We start from the raw sequence: 20577 nt of genomic DNA on the forward strand, positions 1-20577 counted from the left end.
GTGTGTGAGAGAGAGAGAGGAGGGAGGGTTACTGTACATGAAAAGGAGGATAGTGAGGATGTGAGGAGGATGAGTGAAAGTACAGTGCTTGTGTCTTAAAAGGTAAATCTGTCAGCACTCTTGCAGAAACCTTTGGTAATAGCTGCTTAACGGTTAAGTGCAAAAATGTTTTTTTTGTTTTGAGTGTGTGTGACTTCAGCTCCATCATAACCTCTTGTGTGAAAAAAATTGTTATGCTGGGGAAAAAAAGTGAGAATAGAGTGCATGTGGCTCTCTCTTTGGCAGACAATTCTGTACACCAACATACATGTATAGGGTGTGTGCATATAGACATAGGATGCACACACACACACACACACACACACATGCATTTGCTCTGCTGCTTCAATTAAAATGAAAACGATTTCTCTTATCTCTCTCCACACCCCTTCCTTTCTCCTTCCTTCGCGCACATCCTTGAGACACCGGACTCCAGGTGAATTTCAATGTCAAAGACACGAAGGTAACGCAAGCGCTGCAATCTGTTCATTCTGTCAAGTGGTTGTGTGTGTAGGTGTGCGCGTGCACTTTGCATGCGTGCGTGTACTGTATGTGCAATGCGATTGGTGGGGGGTAGGCCTATTCATCTGTCTGGTGTGATCGTGGCTCTCTGTAACTGGGCCTAGGCGTGAGTATGCACTCTGTGATCTCCCAGATAAGAGTCATCCATCTGCTGTGTGTATCTGTCAGGGCCCAGGCAGCTCCGCTTATCACTGCACTCATCCATTTCCCTCAATCATACTCACTCTATTCTCTTTTTTTTCTTTACCCCTCTCTGTTTTTCCCTCTGCACAGTTCAAATACTGTGCTTTATCTTGATTAGCTGACAAGCAGACAATCATGCATACGTGCACCGGGCTGTTGAAAACCTGTAAATATGCAGGTGACGTGTGGCCTCGGCAAATATGCATGCATGCATGGAAGTGCATAAAAGAATGCAAGCTTTCACAAACAAGCCTAGGTGCGTGTATGTGAAGAAACACACACACGCACAGGTAGTTGGTATTCAGGGGCCTTACCTCAACCTATCAGATTACTCACTAAAGATGTGCCTCAGAGAGCACCACAAGCCCTTTTCTTGTACACTTCGCAGGAGAAAATATCCTTCTCAGCATCAATCACACAGATGAAGAATGAGCCGCTGTGTGTTATCTTTTCATTTTTCGGTCTACAGTGAATCAGTCTGAGTAACAGATTCTGCTGAACTACTTTGTGAAACGTGAGAACATGAAGCAGCATGACAAGATGATTTGTGTACAGTAGCAACACTGGCTCAACCCAGGGGAGTGTAGTTTACACTGGAGAATCCATTTAGGCCTTTGCCACCCTACACATAACAAAGGCTTCACAGACAACCCTCAGACCACAAAGCAGCCCGAGGATGGCTTTGTTGTCCCAGCAATCTGTACTTAGTTTGTCACGATCAATATTGTAGGAACCAACCACATTATTAATTCATAGTCATAAAAACATGTTGTGCTCCGAGGGGGGCTGAATAAAGCTGCTTCAAAGAGGAGGCAAACACGGTGTTTCACATGGGATCATTTCATGGGGTATAATGTGTTTCCATCATCAGTATTAATAGTATATGCCCTCCTAGGCTGCATACCCTGGGTGCTGCTGGGCCTACAGCAGGACAGGTTTTTGCCGGTGGAATATTTATAGCTGTGCATTAAAAGTGGAATCAAGGGTTTAAGTGTACCATTGCAACACCGCTGCTGCTCCTTTGTCTGGGCCTGTCCAAAAATGTCTTGCCCGGGGCTATTTGCAGTGCTACATTCAAAATGTCAGATATCACACACTGCCGTCACATCAAAGATGGAATACATTAAAGAACAGCTGTATCTCAGTGGGTTTTGTTTGATTCTTCTCTTCAAGAAGAACATGTTGCAGCCAAGCATATCAGGGAGGTGAGTTTCATATAAATAAGTCACACGTGGAAGCTTTATTAGGGGTTTTTAGGACTTGAGAGTTGAGTGAAAGCAAGATTTAACTATTTACCACTTATGCACATCTAAAAGCTTAAATACTGGCATCAAAGTGCTATATGATATATTTTATTTACCTACAACCAAAATTAAGTCTAACAGATGTGAGGATAATGTGAACCACACTGCCATCTTGTGGTTCAATTATGCACAAAATACATAAATGTAGTTTTGTTGTAGAATTTGACTGTGTATGGAAACCACAACAGACGGCAAAGTGAAACAACTGCCTATTTTATTAGGTCTGAGTCAAAAGGTGGACATTTATCTTTAAGCAAACAAAATTAACCAAAGCAACAAACAATAAGGTATCTTTAAACTACAGTGTTCTATAAAACACAGCACACAAAATATAACTTTCTGATCATGTTTAGGAAAAAACTCCAGATTATTTGATAAATTCATCCATGGATCAAACACGTGTACTTGTCTTATCCAAAAGACAATGCTGAAATATTATTTACAAGTCATTGCTAAGAAAAGTAAGCAAATACAAATACTAATTTTGTTACAGTTCACCCCATAATGTTGCTGTGAATTTTAACATTTACTGACACTGTGCACAGAAAAAGCCTCGTAAGTAATGTAATCATCCTGTCTTACATTTCATGCTCGCCGGCATGCCATGATGTGAACGTGTAGAAAAACAATAATAAATATCATCTTTTCAAAAAGAAGATAACACAAATCTTAAAACACATTACATGAAAAGAAATCTTAAATGTTTTAGAAAGCAAATTAAGTTAAAATCTAAAGAAAAGAAAGTACAAAACTCAGCTACTTATTGTAGGAGTGTTACAAAAATGTAGGAATCCACAGAAACACTGGTCAAACTACACCATGATTTTAAACATCGGAGATGGTTTACAGATCGTTACAGGGGTGGATGTTGGTGTGCAACAAGACTGAACATATAGATGAAGAAGGAGAAACACAGGTAGCATATTAAAACAAAATTTGTTCCTATTTACTACAGTAGAGTACACGTTTCCTTATACACAGCCAACAATAACCAGAGAGTGAAAATGTCTGAAAATCAGTAATGTTCTTTCAATAAAACTACCACCATGATCATCCCTGAGAACAAATTTTGGTTCAGTACTGAGTGCATCTGAAATGTACTGTGATGATATCAATTTAGCTTCTGACACGTTTGTCTTGTCACGTCAATTCTTAAAAAAAAAAAAGAAAGAAAAGAAAAAGCCAAAACTTTGCCTTGAAATGACCACTAATAATGCCACTGTAGGTTTTCTGCAATATATGTTTGAAGAATTTGCAATGCAGATTTTAATGCCGACAAGTAGCGGCAGTCAGAATCTCACCGACACGCGTGTAGGCTGTCGTATGACGTTCCTCATTAAATGGAGGAACACTACTTTGTATGAACTGACAGGCATAATATGCCTAAGAACTGGTTTAGAAAAAAACATTTTGCAAAAAGTGAATTAGAGAACATCAGAATACACAGTACCGACTGTATAAAATAGAGGGAAAACATGCTGCCTTGGCTTTATTATTATAGTTAACCCTGATTTTTAAATGTTTCTATGTATTTTTTAGGTATAAAACAACAAAAACTGATATTCTGTGCATAAAATGACAATAAATTGCTCTGGTACTCCTCGCCCCGACCTAGGCATCCTCTTCATCTTCCTGGTTTCTGGTCCCTTGATGACTCGTCTTCATCGACATACACCATGTCTTCCTCTTCACTTCTTTTCAGGCATCCTCCTCTTCCTGCTCGCTGTCATCAGAGCCTACGGGACGAAAGACAGTTATAATTTCAAGGGATCCATGCTGATATGAAATATGACTGTAATTAAAACCCCCAAAACACAATTAAGCATTAATGCTCAGCCCGGTTGTAAAATAAAAAGCGGCATAATCAAAAAGTAGGAAGTATGAAAAACTAGATGAACCTCCACCCAATAGATTCCCGAACCCCGCCCCCTTCCCCACTGATTGTTTGTTGTGGTAGTGGGTGAATTTGCAACACTGCTGTTAAGAGTGGTGTCTTACCGTCAATCACAATTTCTCCACCATCATCCTCCTCCTCTGGGCTCTCATCTGAGGAGGAGATATTTCCTGTCTATTCAGTTTAGCCTGTATTACCCAGACGTTTCTATTACAGCTATAACACAAGCCAGTGAACTTGATGCTAACAAGCCCTCGGCCTCTCACTCACAACATGAACAACAGCAAACACTGTGGATTTCAAAACACAGAATCATTTTACAACAGCAATCCGCTGACATCCTCTCCTAAAATATGCTAAAAATAAGCTCAAAACATACAAATACATCTTCAGAAAGTCTAATTTAATGTGAAAAGTGTATCTGCATGACTAATTGTAAATCACTGGTCGCTGTACCCTGACCAGCCGCGTGGACCGGTGGGATTTTAGCTGTCTTTAAAGTTCTACTTTAACACTGACCAGCGCTTGGCCCCCTCTCCTCCTCCTCCTCTTCTTCCTCATCTTCCTCCTCCCTGCTGTGGCCTTGCTCAGCCTCGCCAGCTTCCTCACCGGGCTCGTCGTCTGAGTCGGAGATCACCACACAAAATCACTCCCGTTACCAGTTGTCCAGACCTGCTGCTGGCCGCAAAACAAAGCTGCCCCAAACCAACTACAAAAAAAAGACACACCACACCACCACCCACCACAAAAGACAGCACAACACACACACAAAGACACACACAGACGTACATTTATGTTAACAGTGCACAGTCGGTATGCATCCCACCTGGTCTTAACACCATGAAAGAAAAAAGAGAATAAATTCCGGAAACTGTTAAACACATAAACTATAATTTCAAGGCCCTGGGGCTGAGGATATTTCTAGAATTTATAGCTTAATAAGTGGTTTGTCCACTGACTTGTACACGTTCCACTGTATGCATCTGTGGATTGAATACACATGTGTTTTTACCTGCCGTTCTCCCTCGGTTCCCAGAGTGGAGTGAGGTAGTATCTCAGAGGGTCTCTGTACAGATCGTCCTTCAGTATCTAAACACCAGCAGAGATCATCAGGTCATTTCAGGTCAGAAATCACTTATTTTTTCTGAATGTGTGCATATCCCTGAATTATTTCATTCATTCAGTTTTTTCAACTTAAACTGGCAAGAAAGTTGAAGAAATGAAGAAATGGCATTTTGTTAAACCATTCAGACCTCCAGCACACAACTGGCACATTATTATTATTATGTTATGATTATTGGTTGTCTGCTGGGATGAAATGTTACAGAATTATTGTAAAAACACTGAAAAACAGATGCAGGCTCACAGTTCTGAGTCACCGCAGCAGCGCCCCTTTTTAACAAATGGGTCAAATCTTCAAAAAGGTGGCAAAGTTTATTCCAAGCCATCTTAAAAAGGGAAACTTTAGTATTTTACAACCTTGACCGTATTTTCTTGCTACTAATGGAGACAACAATTTTTGAAATTGGTGCAGTATTGAGCGAGAGTGCTGCAGCCAGCGGGTTTGACCTGACGTGTTAAATCAACAAAGTCTCACAATAACACAAACAAACTACGTAATCGAGGCAGCGGTAGACCAACAACTCCTGCGCTCAGGGAAAATCACTGCTTTTGTCTGGTGACTTCAAACAGAGCGATACATCGGCCGTCTCTGGTTAAACAAAATTGATCTTAGGTGCATCTCTGTAGGGTTTCTTAATGTTGTCAGACACTTATAACAATCTGAGTCCGTGGGAACAACAAGTGGACATACATTGATGGTGTGCAATTGCTCAGGATTACACTGCAACCCCTTTCACAGCTGCCGGTTGGTAAGTACTGGACCAATTTAAAAATAATTGTTATCCCCGTTAGTCGCTTAGAAAAAAAGGCAAAATAGTGCGTAGGTTAAAAAATACCAACGTTTCCCTTTAATGATCTCTCTGTGCTACGATCATGAGCCTTGGTCAGTATGAAGGTGCAGTCAGCAGTACCTGTGCTACATCATCTTGCCCTGGGTTGCTATGGTCACTGAACCAGCTGAAAAAGGTCTGGTAGACCCCACGCGACGACTTCCTGGGTTCGCTGTGGGCCGTCAGGTTCTGTCCGCGGTGCCACAGGATGGGGTTGGAGAAAGACATGGGAGACCCTGAAACATGAGCCGCCAGCGTTAGAAGGCGATCCAGAGTTTGACAGCCGTTAGGTAGCCTCAAAACACGATCAATACTGAGCTCTAGATGTTACGTACAATCAGAGGAATCAGTCACTTGGAGAGACGAAGAGGATTTCTCTCTTCCTCTGAACTGTTTTATATTACAAATAGCTGCTTTGACGTTGTGTGATGAAATCTTCCAATGCGATGCAACAGCCCCCGTCAGTCAATTTAAGAATTATAATACAATATTTTTGCTGCAACTGTCAAACCAAAAAGTGTTATATTCTGCCTCTCTTTATTTATATACATTAAATTAAGGAGTTTCTTCCTTCAGGCTGTGAGACTGTTCATCCTCAGCATTATATGTAAGTTTTATCTATTTATTTCTATGACTTGTTGACTTTGACTTGAGTTTTTGTATACATTTTCTTTCCATTTCCCAACCTAAATGTCATTACACAACCCTGCCTTGGAAAATGACAATAAAAACAACCATGTATCCTTGTATAAGAGAACACAAACAGCGACAATAGCGTCACAACAGTGTTCGGTTATTGCGGGTGTGAAGTTCACAAGTCTGTTGAACTTTCGTCCGTGGTTTTGTGGCCACGTACTCGTTACTTTCAGCCCTTTTTTGGCAGTCGTTCCAGAGAACGTGTTGCTATTTCTTTTTATTCCAAAGTACGACCGTATCCTGGTCGAAATGTAACGTTTCAGGTTGGTTTGCCGTTTTCTGACTGAGACGCCGCGCATGTACGCATGTAGTGTGACAACTATGCCTCGACTCAATCACCACATGCTTTTTTTTTGTTTGGTTTTTTGGTTTTTACCTCTCAACCCGAGGTGCAGCTCTTTCATGATGATGTTGTTCTGGAAGTACGGGTTCCGTCTGAAGTGGAAACGGATCCTGTAGCCTAGTTTATTATTCTTGAAGGACTCGATCTGAAAAACACACGAGGGGAATGTCTCAATGTTGCTACCAGGCGAACACAACCAGAGCCAGGCTTTTGTAAGAACACACACACCGACTCTTCCTACCTCCAGATCTGTCATGTAACTAAGAGCATCTTCATCGGTCTCGTCGATGTGAGCTGAGAGATGAGGGTGGTTCAACAGCTGGCACATGAAAAGTTAAAGGAAAAACAAAAAACCCCAATATGTGTTAACTCGAGTACTCAAAACACAACACAGCAATGGAGACACTTTCATTTTTAAAGGATACAGCTGTCACCCAGAAGCCAGGGATAGTTTTGGCGATGGAGCTGCGCTGATCCAGATGTGGGCGCCGCTGACGACCAATCTTCAGGTCCAGCCGTTGGTGGAGCCGGGCGCTCTTCTTCTCCAGAGCTTCCAGTCTCATCTGCACCTGCGCCAGGAGAGCCACCGACTGCCTCATCTCCGGGGCCATCTTAACTGACACGATGGCACACTCCCCATCGTCATTGTCCTCATTGTCTGATGGGAAAGAGGAGCTCGGAGTGGAGGATGATCCAGACATGGATTCATCGCCCTCGTCCGCTTCTGGCATGTCATCTGCATCTTCTTTGTCAGTGCTGTGCACAGATGTGGAGCTGTCCGCAGCGGCTGCCTGTGTTTTAGAGCCGGCTCTGGAAGACTGGTGGCCCCCGCGTTGTTTGAATTTGCTCCCCGGTTTCACCTGTTTAACCTTTTCAGAAGAGCAAGGAGTCTCTTGGCTGTCTTCCCCGTCTCCTCCTGTGAGACTGGCGAGTGCTTCAGCAGCTGCTATGGCTGCTGAGTCGGACTGGTCCAGAGGAGTTGAGGGAGGCAGCTTTGCCCCCGCTGTCTTCTCCGCGCCTCCCTTTGTGTCAGCAGCTCCCGATGCATCTGAGGACTGTGCTTTCTCCGTGTTGCCGGCACCGTGAGCACTGGAGTTGTTGACAGGTAGTGTGCAGGTGTCTGAACCCGGATCCGTCTGCACTGCAGCTGGGTCTCTCCCCGCATCCGTCGACTGGCCCACGACTTCTTTACTCTCAGCCTCGCTGTGTTTGCAGGGAGTAACCCCCGCCTCGTCTGACGCGTCGCTCACTCTCGTGGACTTGCTGGGGATCGTGCTGGCCTCGTCGTGGTCCGGGGATGGACACCGTTTCCTGGATGCAGAGTCAGCGGACCGCTGGCAGTCCGTCACTTCACTCATGCTAGCTGGATAGCCAGACAGCTAACGAGCCAGGTAGCCCGCAAAGCGACACGAAAACAAACTTAAACGAGCCGGACTGCGCCACCGAACTACTTATACGACCGCTGTGATTCTGTAACCCGTAACGTAACCTACATTGTCAGCGGGGCTGGAAGAGGAAGCAGCTCTTCTCCGTGTTTCTCCGCGGCCTTTGCGTTCCGCTAAAAAAAAAAAAAAATAGCGGGCTACTGCTAACGTTGGTTAGCTCACGTTGCGTTACGTTGATGGCTGCACCACATTGTTGTACGAATAAAAGTCCAACAAGCAGGACTGGGTCCAAATAATCAAACCTGCCCGTGCTGTATCGCCTTTATCGTCAATCCGCGTTATTTGTATTAGTTTATGTTTGCTTTATCCGTTAGCTTACTATCCTCGCACCGACGTGACAGAAAAACAATCCTCTGATTGGCTGACGGAGCGCCGCGCTAAAACCTCTCCACCAATCACCGACAAGTGTGTGTTTACATGGTAATCTATCTGAAGCAGGGGGTCGTACTGCGCAGCCGCGAACGGTTGACGGTTGTCGTGAGATCCAACGGCAGTTAATGTAAAATATTGTTCATACGTTTGTGAAGTTATATCTGAACAGTTTATACATTAAATATCGTCTTTAGTGCTTTTATGTCCCTGTCTGTTTGTTGACCTTTGAGCACGGCATATTAAAATGTAGGAACATTTGCAATTAATCACGTGTGTCAAACCAGATGTAAACAAGGATTTGGGTTTGTATGAAGTCAGTGGGTCTAACAGTTCCCTGTGTGATGGTTTATATGGCAGCAGGAATGAGTTTATTCACAGACACTGAGCTCATAATAACCTCCTAATCAGGTTTATACAGCTTGGTTTGTTTTTACCTCCTTGAAATGGTCATATATTATATATAGGCCTATATATCATTAGTGAAGTGCTTCAATTACTTTTGTTTTTGTAGTGCCATTAAATGAACTTGTGAAATGTTACTTCAGCACTTGGGCAGAAACATCAGGATGAGGTTAGGTCCTGATAGACCTCTGGCAATAAAACTACTTCCTATTAATTTGGTCACCCCCCAAAAAAAGGTAAATTGTATGAGGCCACATGTGTGGGATTATCTAACAACCACAGCATTAAAAGTGCACTAAAACTAAAGTAAATTATTAATCATAGCCTTGGTTAGCAGCAGGTTATTTGTTGTAACATAAACATGCATACAATAGAAATTAAATGAATTACTTGTAAATTTCCTTTTAGGACATTTAACCACGGTGATGTAACTCCATCCTGAAATAATTCCCACCTTTTAATACACTCATGCTGTCTATACATCAGTTTAAAAATGTGCCATACCTTAGTATGACTGGCAATCGGCCGATATGATATTACTTTAATATATCCCATTTCCAGTAGTGGGCGTTTAGCCAGCCCGAACCAAACGGAACAAGGGGGAGTCGCAGGATTATACCAATTTAAAAGACACATTTGGGGCATGGAGAACCCGGTAGGTCAGTGCTATAATTAGAGGCTGCTCCTTCCGCGACTGCAGCCAAATTGCGATGCATAAAGCCATGTAAACCAGGGGATACACTATCACAAGGGCTGGCAGTAAAGACACGTTTTCCGTGGGTGACATTTAACGCCACACTTTGACTGAGGAGGCTCTGTGCGTAACGCAGAGACAGCGCTGGATCTACACCGGCCACTGCTGCGCAAATCATGTGTATTTGGTAGTGTTTTTTTTTTTTGGAGACGCCATATGTAGCCTACTGTTCAGCGCAAAGCTTCCATGAGTGCACACCTCGGCAAAAATGTCTTTTTTAACCATACCAAGCCAAGAGGGCCTTTTTACCACGATTAAATCTGGCAAGGCAGGCGAGGAGGCAGATAGTAGGTCACGCATAGACGACGAGGATAATAATGATGATGATGATGAAGACGATGACACCGACGTCCACCTCATCCCGAGATGCTCCCCGGTACCCAGAAAGCGAGGCGCGTCCATCTACGATGAGACTGCTGAGTATATGCGGATCCACTTGGCGCTGTCTGCCGGAAAGAGAGTGTCATTCGCCGACACAACAGGTGGGGATCTGGTGGATGTGAAGGAATTCCTTGCCTTTGATTCGGACGAGGAAGAGGAGAACAGTGCGAGGTGGGAGGAAGAGGAAGCAAAGTATCGAAAGTCAGAGCGAGAACCGACCTATCGTGTGCAGCCAGAGTTTAACGCGCCCAGCGACAGTGCCCTGCTGCAGGCTGTGCACACTAATAAAGTGGAGGTTGAGCAGATGTCTCCAGTAGAGAATGAGCCACTTGCCTTCAGTGGGGTAATACGAGTCCTGAACATCTCCTTCCACAAAGCAGTTTATATCAGATCGACCATGGACAACTGGGCTTCTTACTTTGATCACCCAGCAGAGTATGTCCAGGGATCAAATGATGGGGACACTGATCAGTTCACCTTCAAGCTGTCTTTTGCACCCCCTTATATGACACACGGCTCCCGCATTGAATTTGTAGTTCGCTATGAAACCCCTGATGGCGATTATTGGGCTAATAACTCCTCTATGAACTATGTGGTAACTCTGCTCCTGTCCTATGAAGATGCTTCAGCTCAAACAAACATCGACATGCAGCAAAAGAGAGGTATCCTGAAACCTCCAAAAGCTTACAGGTAAATCTCCGATCACGTGTGCTTTCATTTGTCAGACACAGCTAGAACCAAAGGACACAAATGTAACAGGTCATATGTGCAATATTTTGGCCTGGAATTCCTTTGACCTCTGACCTGTGCAGATGATCTGCTCACTGTTCGTAGTAAAACTCAATCTGCTTGAAGGTGTCCAACCTTCTAAACCTGAAAAAGCTCAAAGGCACACTAATTTCTGTATAATAAAAGCTGTCAGACTCATGTAAGCCTAACCTCTGCACAGGTTTCATATTAGCCATCAAACCATATAAAGAGAGAGATGTAAACAAAGTCGCAAAAGCACCAAACAGTGGGGTTGTGCAACAGCTGCAGAGCTCCAGTTGCCTACTAATTCCCTTTGAGGTTTTGTGCAACAGGCATTCAGCTTTATTCAGTAGTTCTGCCCGGAGACTGCATTCAGCATAATAAGAAGTCAAATCTTAAGTAAAGCAGGATGTTGATAACCACAGACCCACTGTTTGTTCCACAGGGAGAGCTCATGTGTGAGTATCAAAGCAAGTCTTCGTAGAGTTTGTTTATGGCTGGTTTTGCTCTTTACGCTCTGCAGTGACGGATAGAACGAGTTTTGGAGAGAGTACACACCCCCTTCAGAATGCCAATCATCCAGTGGTGTGTGCGGGCGATCAAAATAGGCAAAGGGCAGGTGTCGTTTTCAGGCCTGACGTTTCCCTGCATTAAATTTACCTCTGACCTTTTCTGTCAGAGTCATAGGGGAGCAGAGCAATTTCAGTGGAGTAGATTGGCTTCTTTGCCCCATGCAGTTGGGAGACTGGCACACAAACCCTTTCTTCCCCGCTTTTTACTCCATGAAAGTCAACTAATCCCAGAGAGGAAGATTAAATGCCTGTTTTATTGTTACAGCAACATGAAAGTGTGTGATGAATCTCACAAGTGTGCAGGGACGGAGACAGAAGACAGCAGGAAAGATTCCCCTAGCTTATAAGCATCCATAAAAGGAGAAAACAGGGTATAAACTGATGTAGCTGTCATGTAGGTCTTCTCCGCTGTAGCTATTTAGAAGTAGGACAGGGCCAGATGGGTTGTTAGGGATGGATGAGTCACTGATTGAAAAGGAGGAGTTTGGGGAGTAGAAACTGTACCAGCACCCCCACCATAGCAACCATTATAGATTCATTAGGTGCTTTGAAGTTCGCTGATAATTGGATTTTAACACTTTAACAAGACGGTCAGTGGGAGGGAAGGTTACTATGAAACAAGTCTAGACGTATATACTAGTTACTTACTGCTTACTACATCCTTACTGTATGTTAATATCAATTATACATGCAGTAGGTTAGAAAAATCCTACTTCTGCTTTAGATTATATTTAACTGAAGTGTATCCACCCTAGGTAAATATAGATATCAAACGTTAAGGCAATATAGCTGATAGTGAATAGTGAGACTAGAGCAGGAACGATGCTGTTTTTCTATTTCAATGTCTAACATGATCACCAAATGATAAGGTTGCTGTGTTTCACCTCAGTCTTAAATCTTTTTTTGCATCAACTTGCTGCTGAGTCAGTGTAGAGTTTTTCAACGTGACCCGGGCCAAATGGGGCCGCATCTTCAGATAAGGCTCGATTAGGGCTAGCAGAATAAAAAAATAGATGTTTAAGTCTTTAGATCTGCCCATGCAATGTTTTCTTTTGACACTTTTGGACTCAGGATCTCGATTTTTGGGTTTGGACCAGACATGTGCCTGAGTGTCTTGGGTCACAGTAAGGCCCAGTTTAGACCTTTTATTAACATGCGCCCTGGGTGATGTGGACAGGTCTAAGTACAGGTGTGAATGTACCCAAGATGCACTGAGGACACTCTGAGATTCCATTCCATTCCGAGGTGGTCTTGGCCGCATGTGACCACATTCTTTTAGCTGTGTGAACGCAATGTGTCCCGGGCTGCATTGAATGCTATGTCAACCATGACATTTCAACCTTCAAAATGCATACTGAAAAGTTTTATGTCTGCTTCTTTCGGAAATCAATAAGTTCTTGTGTATTTGTAATTATAGTTGATGATATGATGATTTTCTTGTCATAATAGAGCCTGAAAACTTCAAATAAACCGGGTGCGCAGAGCTTAGCAATCAACGACTTCATATCAGCCGGCTTGTATAATGCAAAGATCTTAGTCGGATCTTTATCAGACTTTAAATCAGCCCAGCTGATATAAAACTGGTAGCGCAATAAGCACAAGGAGTATGAACAGCCTGCCAGGTTATCCCAACTCTATTTGTGCAGCTCCTGTCACATGCTCATCACACTTCTTGACCTTTATTTAATTTGGCATCCTCTGCAAGACTCTTGGCAATGTTGTATCCCACCCAGCCTCAAGTGCCTTCTTATAGAAAACATTTCTGCCTTATTATTTTGCAGATGATTTAATGATCAACTCTCTCTTCAGTTTATAAATATTTATCTGATGTAACCACATGTGAAAACACCTGACATGGGACGTGGATTATATGTAATTGAGAATATCCAAATATATAAATATAGCTGAAATAGCCCAATGTTTCCTCCAATAATTACTGTCTCACCCCATTTACATTTGATACATTAACTTCAATGTAGAAATATGACCTCTGCTGGCTTATATTATCCTTGCACTTTTCAGTGACCCTCATCCTCAGTACAAATTATCTTACTCAGTTATTTTCCCACCTTGCCATCTATTTTAACAAAAAGTATAATGAGATGGGTCATCGCTGAGGTTTTTTGGCTTTAAAACACTGTGCTGGTTAAGCAGCTCAGAAACACAACTGTCCAAAATGTACAACAGTACAAAGAGATACTCAGCCATGTTCAATTAAAATAGCCAATTCAGCACAGTACCAGCTGAACTGCATCAGCAAATATTACGCCTAATTATCCAGAACAGGTGTCGATGATGGTGTATGAACTCCTCCTTCTGCCATTTTAAATGTTCGTTAAGTACGTTTTTCTACACATTAAATATTATTTTAATAGTCAATTTCGGGATCCATATTGGTGTCCTTCCTTTTTCAGACATTGCCATGGTATTTGTCAGCTGATTCAGAAGCTGACGTTATAGCCCAAAATTAGTCTTAATGGACTAGTGTGCAGGATTTAGTGGCATCTGGCGGTGATCTTGCAGATTGCAACCATTTGAATATAGTTTAGCCTTCCAAGCATGTACGAGAAACTACAGGAGAAAAAAAATATCTATATGACATTTGGCTGTCTGTTTTAAAGAGTGTACTACTGAATAGTTTTGTCTTGTTTTTCTATTGTTTAATAACCCAAATGTCTCTCTTTTCTTTCAGTATGAATGATGATTTTGATTCAGAGGATGAGCAAGAAAAGGAAGAAGGTACAGTGTGAATAGTATGACAGCTGTTGTCACTATTGATCTTATAAAAAGAAGACATAATTAAACATGAATATAAAGGCTAATTATGCATGCTGGTTATCACACAGGATATAGAATGAATGAGTTTATTTAAAGCAGTACTCTGCAAGTATTGCACATCCATAAAATTGGCATATTCACAAGAGACAGATTAAAAAATGACAGGTAGAAACGGATGCAACAGATTCTGAGATGTACTAACAGTATAAATCCAGCTTCAGAAATGCTACATCCTACATTTCCCACAGTGTAGCTCAGTAGTGTCTTTCATAAGACTTTCTTCTTCTTCTTCTCCTGCTTCTTTCTAACCCCTCAGACTCCAGTACGTACTGCAGCCTTTCTGTGATCAAAGTCTTAAATTTGAGATGACCTTGATGAGTTCATCAGGAGTATTTTCTTTCCAAATTTTAGAAAGATATGACCTGGGGCACAGAAGACATTACACAAATGTATTCCTCTGTGGATTGCTCCTTTAATTGCCTATGTACTGTAGATAAAACATGCTGATTAAATAAGTCAAGTCAAGTTTATCTACATAGCAAGTTTAAAAACAACCAAAGTGCTGCACAAATTAAAGTGAATGGCACAAAAGTAGAGAATGGAATGACATCAGTTGCATAAATGGCACAAGTAGTAGTAAAAAAGCACAATAACAACAATAAATGGCAATGATAATAATAAATAATAATTGCTTTGTCTCTATTCAGACTAATTAGACTCTCACAGTGTAATTATCTATTTTACATCAGCAGAAGAAGCAGGGACCTCCAAGTCAGGACTTGTCAGGCCAACCGCTGTCTGCCCGGTCATCATACAGCCGGAGATTGACGTAGAGGTAAGGGTGAAAAATAGAACGGAATAAATTGTTAACCAACAGGAGGGTGCATCAGGGTTATCCTCTTCATGAACTTTCTATGACCTGCAAAAGTCAAAATTGTCCATTAGCACTTGGCAACAGAGGACACAGATTTAGCAAATAGCTTTTGGATTATGTTCAAATGATTTTGATTTGCATGCAGTTGTTGACACATTCCCATTTAACAGGTAAGCAGGCTAAGTGCTTTATCCCTTTATGCGAGTCATGTGTCTAATAAAACATAACAAACATTTCTGTTCAACTTTTAAATCTCATCATCAATGGCTTGGTTGTTTATATTGTTCACAGCTCATTGAAGCTTCAGCAACAACTTAGGTAACGTCTCGCTTCTCACCGCTGTAGCACGAGTACTGTATGCTATTTTCCTGGTCAGCTTCTTATTGTAGTCATACCATGATGCATGCTGTTCATGTTTTTGCACCTTTTGATTTTGTCCCCATTTAATTTGAATTCATGTCTTTTTAGTTTTAAGTGATTCAGATCACTAATATTTGTTCAGACCATGTGTAATCATGTAATACCCTTAATGCTGTTGTCATGGTGTAAATATTGAATTATTTGTATTGAAATGTCAGCGAAACTCATTTTAGACCACACACACTGTTGCACAATCGCTGTGACCCCAGTGCTATCTTAAAGGAAAGGTTTTTTTGCCATGAGTTAACAAATGATGAAGATTGATACTACTCCCACATCTGTCAGTTAAATATGAAGCAAAGCAGGAGAAATAGCTAGCCAATGGTAAAAAATACACCAACCCACACCTCTGCAGCTTACTAATTAACAGCCAAAGTTGTGTTTGTGACTGAGAGCAGTGACTTCCTAGAGCCTCTTCTTTCACAGTTGTTATGCTAAACTAAGCTAATAGTTTCCTATTTAATGAGCAGACAATGCAGCGGTATCGCTCTTCTTGTTTAACTCTTGGCAAGGAAACAAATAAGCGCATGTCCCAAAATGTCAAACTATTCCTTTAAATGTAGCATCACCACCAATGCTCAGTGCTACAATGTAGGCCCCTTTTTATCTTGGTTTTTGTTACAGTAAAATGGTGGAAGAGACGACTGTTAAGCTGCTTAAAACTAAGATTGCCAGGGGTCTTACATTAGCATTTTGGTAAGCAAAAGTTGATTTTGGAACAGTTCCATACATAAAACATATCAGACTTCTGTATTTCAGAAGAAGAGGAAGTTACAGCCAGTCAGCATAACACAGATTAAACAACCTCAGACAACATAACATGATAACATGTGATCTTGTATTAATTTTTTACTGATATATCTGTTAGGCATGTTCTCATCCAGCTCATCTTAATGTTTGTTTTACATCAGTATTCACATGCATGTTGTTTCCCTTTGGTAGAGCTTCAGAATTAAAGGTGAACCAGTCAACTACTGTATGAACATCAGCTCCTTCCAATTGGTAAATGTTTTCCTTACTTTATACGTCATCCAGAATCTAATTCTAATTTAAGGGTTAAACATTCAAATTTTATCATTCATTACAAATTAATTCTCAAAGTTTTGTGTAATAATTTTCAAGTGAAATGTTGTCAATTTAATTGCCAGGATCCACAGTCTTAATGGTTCACTTGCTGAGCATTCAGTTGTGGACAAAAGTTTGGTTTCCCTTCAGATTTTTACTCATTTTGTGGAGCTATAAAGTCATTTCTTAATAGACTTTTCTCTGAGATTTACACAAAGTGCTCTCTTGAGACAAGCTGGAAACTTGAGACGTAATTGGCATAAATTTATGAAGCAAATAACAAAAATTGCAGCATACAAAATCGTACATGTAAGTTTACTCCGTGCTGTTGTAATGATGTTTTGCCCTCAGAAAGGATCCCAGGTCACAGCTGGATTTTCGTCTGGAAACATGAGAATAACATAATCTTAACATATTCATTTATATCTAACACATGCTCTGTCTTAGCCCTTCTGTTATCTGTGTTTTATGTGTCTTGCTCTTGCACTTGTTCTCCTGGGTGCTGTTTTTTTGTTTGATATTGTTCTGATTTCATCTTCATTCGACCTTGGATGTTTTTTCACAGCCACTTCTCTCTTCTAGATTATTAGTTATTTTCCTTTTTTGAATACAAATAAAAGTGAAAATGAAAATAAGGTGTATTCAGGGATGATTTTAGTTCAAACAACCTCCCCACCCCTCAGTTCACTATGTGAAATTATGTACATAGGGGTAAACTTTAGTTCAGTTCAGCTCAGTTCAGATCTTTATTGACCCTCAAGGGGAAATTTGATTTCCAGTAAAGGGCAAAAACACAAACACAACATACAAGGGGACATTAGTCACAACAGTTACAGCAAACAGCATTGGTTTGTTAAAAGTATCAAACCATTGGAATGGTAGCCTCGATAAAGTGCTGCTGAGCTGTGCAGTCAATGTTCAGTGCAAGTTAAACGCATTAACTGCCATTGGGACAAAGGCACATTTTAAACCTGTTGCTTTTTTCCCCCGGGGGACCTGTGTCTTCACCCAGAAGGGAGAAGAACAAATTCCTCAGAGAGCGGGTGATCAGAGCTGGCTAAGATCGACCGTGCCTTTCACAAAACTTGTCTGATATCTGCTAAAGAAAGATGCTGTGTGCCAATTATTTTTCTGGCAACTTGTTTTGCACCGTGAGGTTCCCATACCAAAAAATACTGCAACAGAATTTGACTTACAGGTTTATAAAATAAAGCCATTAGTGAAGTCTCTGCAGGCCCTTTCTGCAGATAGCAGATGTGTTGAGATCATAGTTCAACTTGTCGATCACTGTTCCCAGGTACTTGTAGCACTCAACCGTCTCAACAAGTGAGCCCTTAATTATTGCTGGGAAGGTTAAGTGGGATGTTTTCCTGACGATGGCCATGTTTTTTTAGTTTTGTGAACATTTAACTTCAGGAAGTGGTTGTTGCACAATTAAACAAAGTCATTAAGACTTGGCCCCTGATCTGCCTCTCCAGTTTGGAGCAAACTGATCAAAACAGTGTAATCTGCGAACTTCCGAAGACGCCTGTCATAGCTACTTCTACAGTGATTTAGTATATTATAAGAATTGCATTGATCTCATTTTTTTCTCCTTTTGATGCACTTGTGCTGTATGTAAGTATCTTTGGACTATCTCTATCTGAACATTAGAATGTACTTTTTTGCCAATCATTTAAAGTGTCAGTCCCATCATACTGCTGTTCTTGTTTTGTTTGCCTTTTCTCACAATCACAATGTCAGCATGGGTTCCATCTAACAGAAAAGCATTAGTATGCAGTAAAATGCTTTTCTTCTCTTTGTGTGCAATGTTAAATGTAGAATACAAATCTTTCCCCTTTGTCTTTATCCTCTCCTAGCTGTCACTGTTGTCTCACTGTTTTACTTCAACAGATTGCAGTACACCCATCTGGTCCCTCTGTCCCTCCCAACCAAGAGCTTCCATCTGTTGATGGCACACTGTCCGCTCGCACTGTATCCCCAGGTGAACAATTCCCTTGTATGTCATCCGAAACCACACTTCAGACTAATTCATCCTTTGTACTCTGTGCCAGCGAATCAGTCCAGCCAAATAAGTCACAGCCTTTACCCAGACTCCACTGTGAATTAGGCAACCAAACGTCAGAGCAGCCCACAGACAGTAGTCCCTCTGCACTGCTGCCTGCTTCAACTCCTTCTCTACAACAAGAGTCAAGGCCGAGATCAGACAGCTCCCAGGCTGGCGCAGAGGAAATCCCTCCCTCAGAGGCCCCATGCGTGCATCTTTCAACCACAGAGACGAATCTATTGCCAGCAACAGGAGAGGACGGATCGACCGACAGCCCAGCCAGTCGTTCTTGTCTTAAACTGCCTGCTGAGTGTGTCTCTGCTCCCAATGTGACTCAGGGTTCTGAGCGAGACATTGCAGTGGGATTGAGTGAACTTGCTGCTGGAATATCAGAAGATTCCACCATGTCTGCAACACATCATGAAGGCAGCAAACCTGCAGTCCTGTCTCCTGTGGCTGAGAGTGGGGCGTCTCTGGGAGCAGAAGGTGAAGCTCCACCATCACCCAAACTCACAGAGAACCCCTCAGTGAGTGCAGGTATCACTGAAGTGAGACAAAACTTAGCTTCTCAGTCTGCTGATGCTCCCCAGATTTCCCCTGACACATTATTAGAGAATCTACCAAACACATTGTCAGAGGTTTCCGAGCTCCAGTCTGAGCATAACGTCAACAGGAATCTGATGTCATCCGTCGTCTTTCTGAGTGGAGTTGTCTCCCTCTCGATAGTGTTGCAGGAACCCAGTGCACTCTTCTTAATTGGACTGCTTTTGGTCTTGCGCCGTTTGTGATTATGCCATTTTGATCTTAAGTGCCTTTTCATGATTCCAAAATAAGCCAACAAGTTAAAAAAACAAACAAAAAACCACTCCTGTTGAAGCTGTGTATCACTGTGTGATTTTCTTCTTTTTAGATTAATATAGATTTTCATCTAATGAAAGACATATTGGGTACAATTTACGAGTATTTCCATCCAAAGTCCAATATAAGGGGAAATTACAAATACTGATGATATTTTCATGCATTCTGTCAAACAAGTGTTAACTAATAGAAAAGTAGTTGATTGTTTTCCCATTTCTACAACAACATTGTGATCACTCTAATACTGAAGCATATATTACCAGAGATGTTTTGTAAGTGGTCTGTATTACTTCTTTCTTGTCATGTGGAGATGTGTGTGTATGTGGTGTTATATTCTGATTTATTCAATCAGTCCTGTAATGCACTTGTTTTTTTTGTTTTTTTTGATTGTTGATGTAGCTAAGGGTTGTTGTCTAACCACACTGCCATGAATTTAACTTTTGTGAATTCCATGTTTTATTATGTCTTTATTAAAGGACAAAAAAAACATTACCATAGTTGGATACTAAGGAGACTTGTTATACAAATGGTATTTTGTTTACAAAATGCAAAAGCAAGACATGGTTGTGTGAAGTATTTTGCCTTAATGCCAAAAAAAAAGAATAACTGATGACCTTTTGTGAATATCAGTTTGAAATAGATGCTACTTGAGGGACAAAACAAGTGAAAAAATGTCCAGTGTGAAATGTGAAAGAGATATTTTATCATTAAAGAGCACCGGCCTCCTCAACGTCTCCTCACTATTGCACAGAAGTCTTCCTGTTGATTCTTGCTAGTAAACCCATATTGTTGTTGCACAACACAGAATTTTAAAGCACTCGTTTGACAACCTCACAGACAGACTGAAGCATTGAATGACATGTTTGAAGTGATGAAAATGTTTGCTTTTTGCAGTGTATTTCCATTAAACATGGTCTTATACCCTG

The 20577-nt window shown here is 41.5% G+C and overlaps 2 protein-coding genes and 1 long non-coding RNA gene across 7 annotated transcripts; 1 reads left to right on the forward strand and 2 right to left on the reverse strand.

Annotated features, from left to right (window-relative positions):
* Nucleotides 1-2239: 2239 nt before the first annotated feature.
* On the reverse strand, nt 2240-4603 carry LOC118324236. 2 transcript variants are annotated; one of them, XR_004796550.1, is made up of 3 exons: nt 4462-4603; nt 4047-4094; nt 2240-3784 (listed from the first exon to the last, which is right to left on the reverse strand). It is a non-coding gene; the product is annotated as an uncharacterized LOC118324236 (long non-coding RNA). The 2 variants fall into 2 exon arrangements; XR_004796549.1 differs by lacking the exon at nt 4462-4603 and having other exon boundaries at nt 4047-4455.
* A 313-nt stretch (nt 4604-4916) lies between these two features.
* tspy (testis specific protein Y-linked) lies at nt 4917-9638 on the reverse strand. The gene is made up of 5 exons (XM_035656462.1): nt 7359-9638; nt 7175-7252; nt 6967-7078; nt 5976-6130; nt 4917-5031 (listed from the first exon to the last, which is right to left on the reverse strand). The coding sequence occupies exons 1-5, from the start codon at nt 8289-8291 to the stop codon at nt 4951-4953; spliced, it is 1359 nt and encodes a 452-aa protein (XP_035512355.1). The 5' UTR covers nt 8292-9638; the 3' UTR covers nt 4917-4950.
* A 255-nt stretch (nt 9639-9893) lies between these two features.
* Nucleotides 9894-20577, forward strand: si:ch211-167b20.8 (protein phosphatase 1 regulatory subunit 3A). Of its 4 annotated transcripts, none has more exons than XM_035656460.1 (5): nt 9894-10977; nt 14302-14348; nt 15137-15222; nt 15553-15579; nt 18640-18777. In XM_035656460.1, the coding sequence occupies exons 1-4, from the start codon at nt 10115-10117 to the stop codon at nt 15577-15579; spliced, it is 1023 nt and encodes a 340-aa protein (XP_035512353.1). In that variant the 5' UTR covers nt 9894-10114; the 3' UTR covers nt 18640-18777. The 4 variants fall into 4 exon arrangements, with proteins under 4 accessions (XP_035512353.1, XP_035512351.1, XP_035512352.1 ...); XM_035656461.1 differs by having other exon boundaries at nt 9896-10977; nt 15140-15222; XM_035656458.1 differs by lacking the exon at nt 15553-15579 and having other exon boundaries at nt 18640-20577.

Source organism: Morone saxatilis, unplaced genomic scaffold (genome assembly GCF_004916995.1).
Source record: "Morone saxatilis isolate NCDOM2014 unplaced genomic scaffold, NCSU_SB_2.0 Contig15, whole genome shotgun sequence".
NCBI classification, from domain to species: Eukaryota; Metazoa; Chordata; class Actinopteri; family Moronidae; genus Morone; species Morone saxatilis.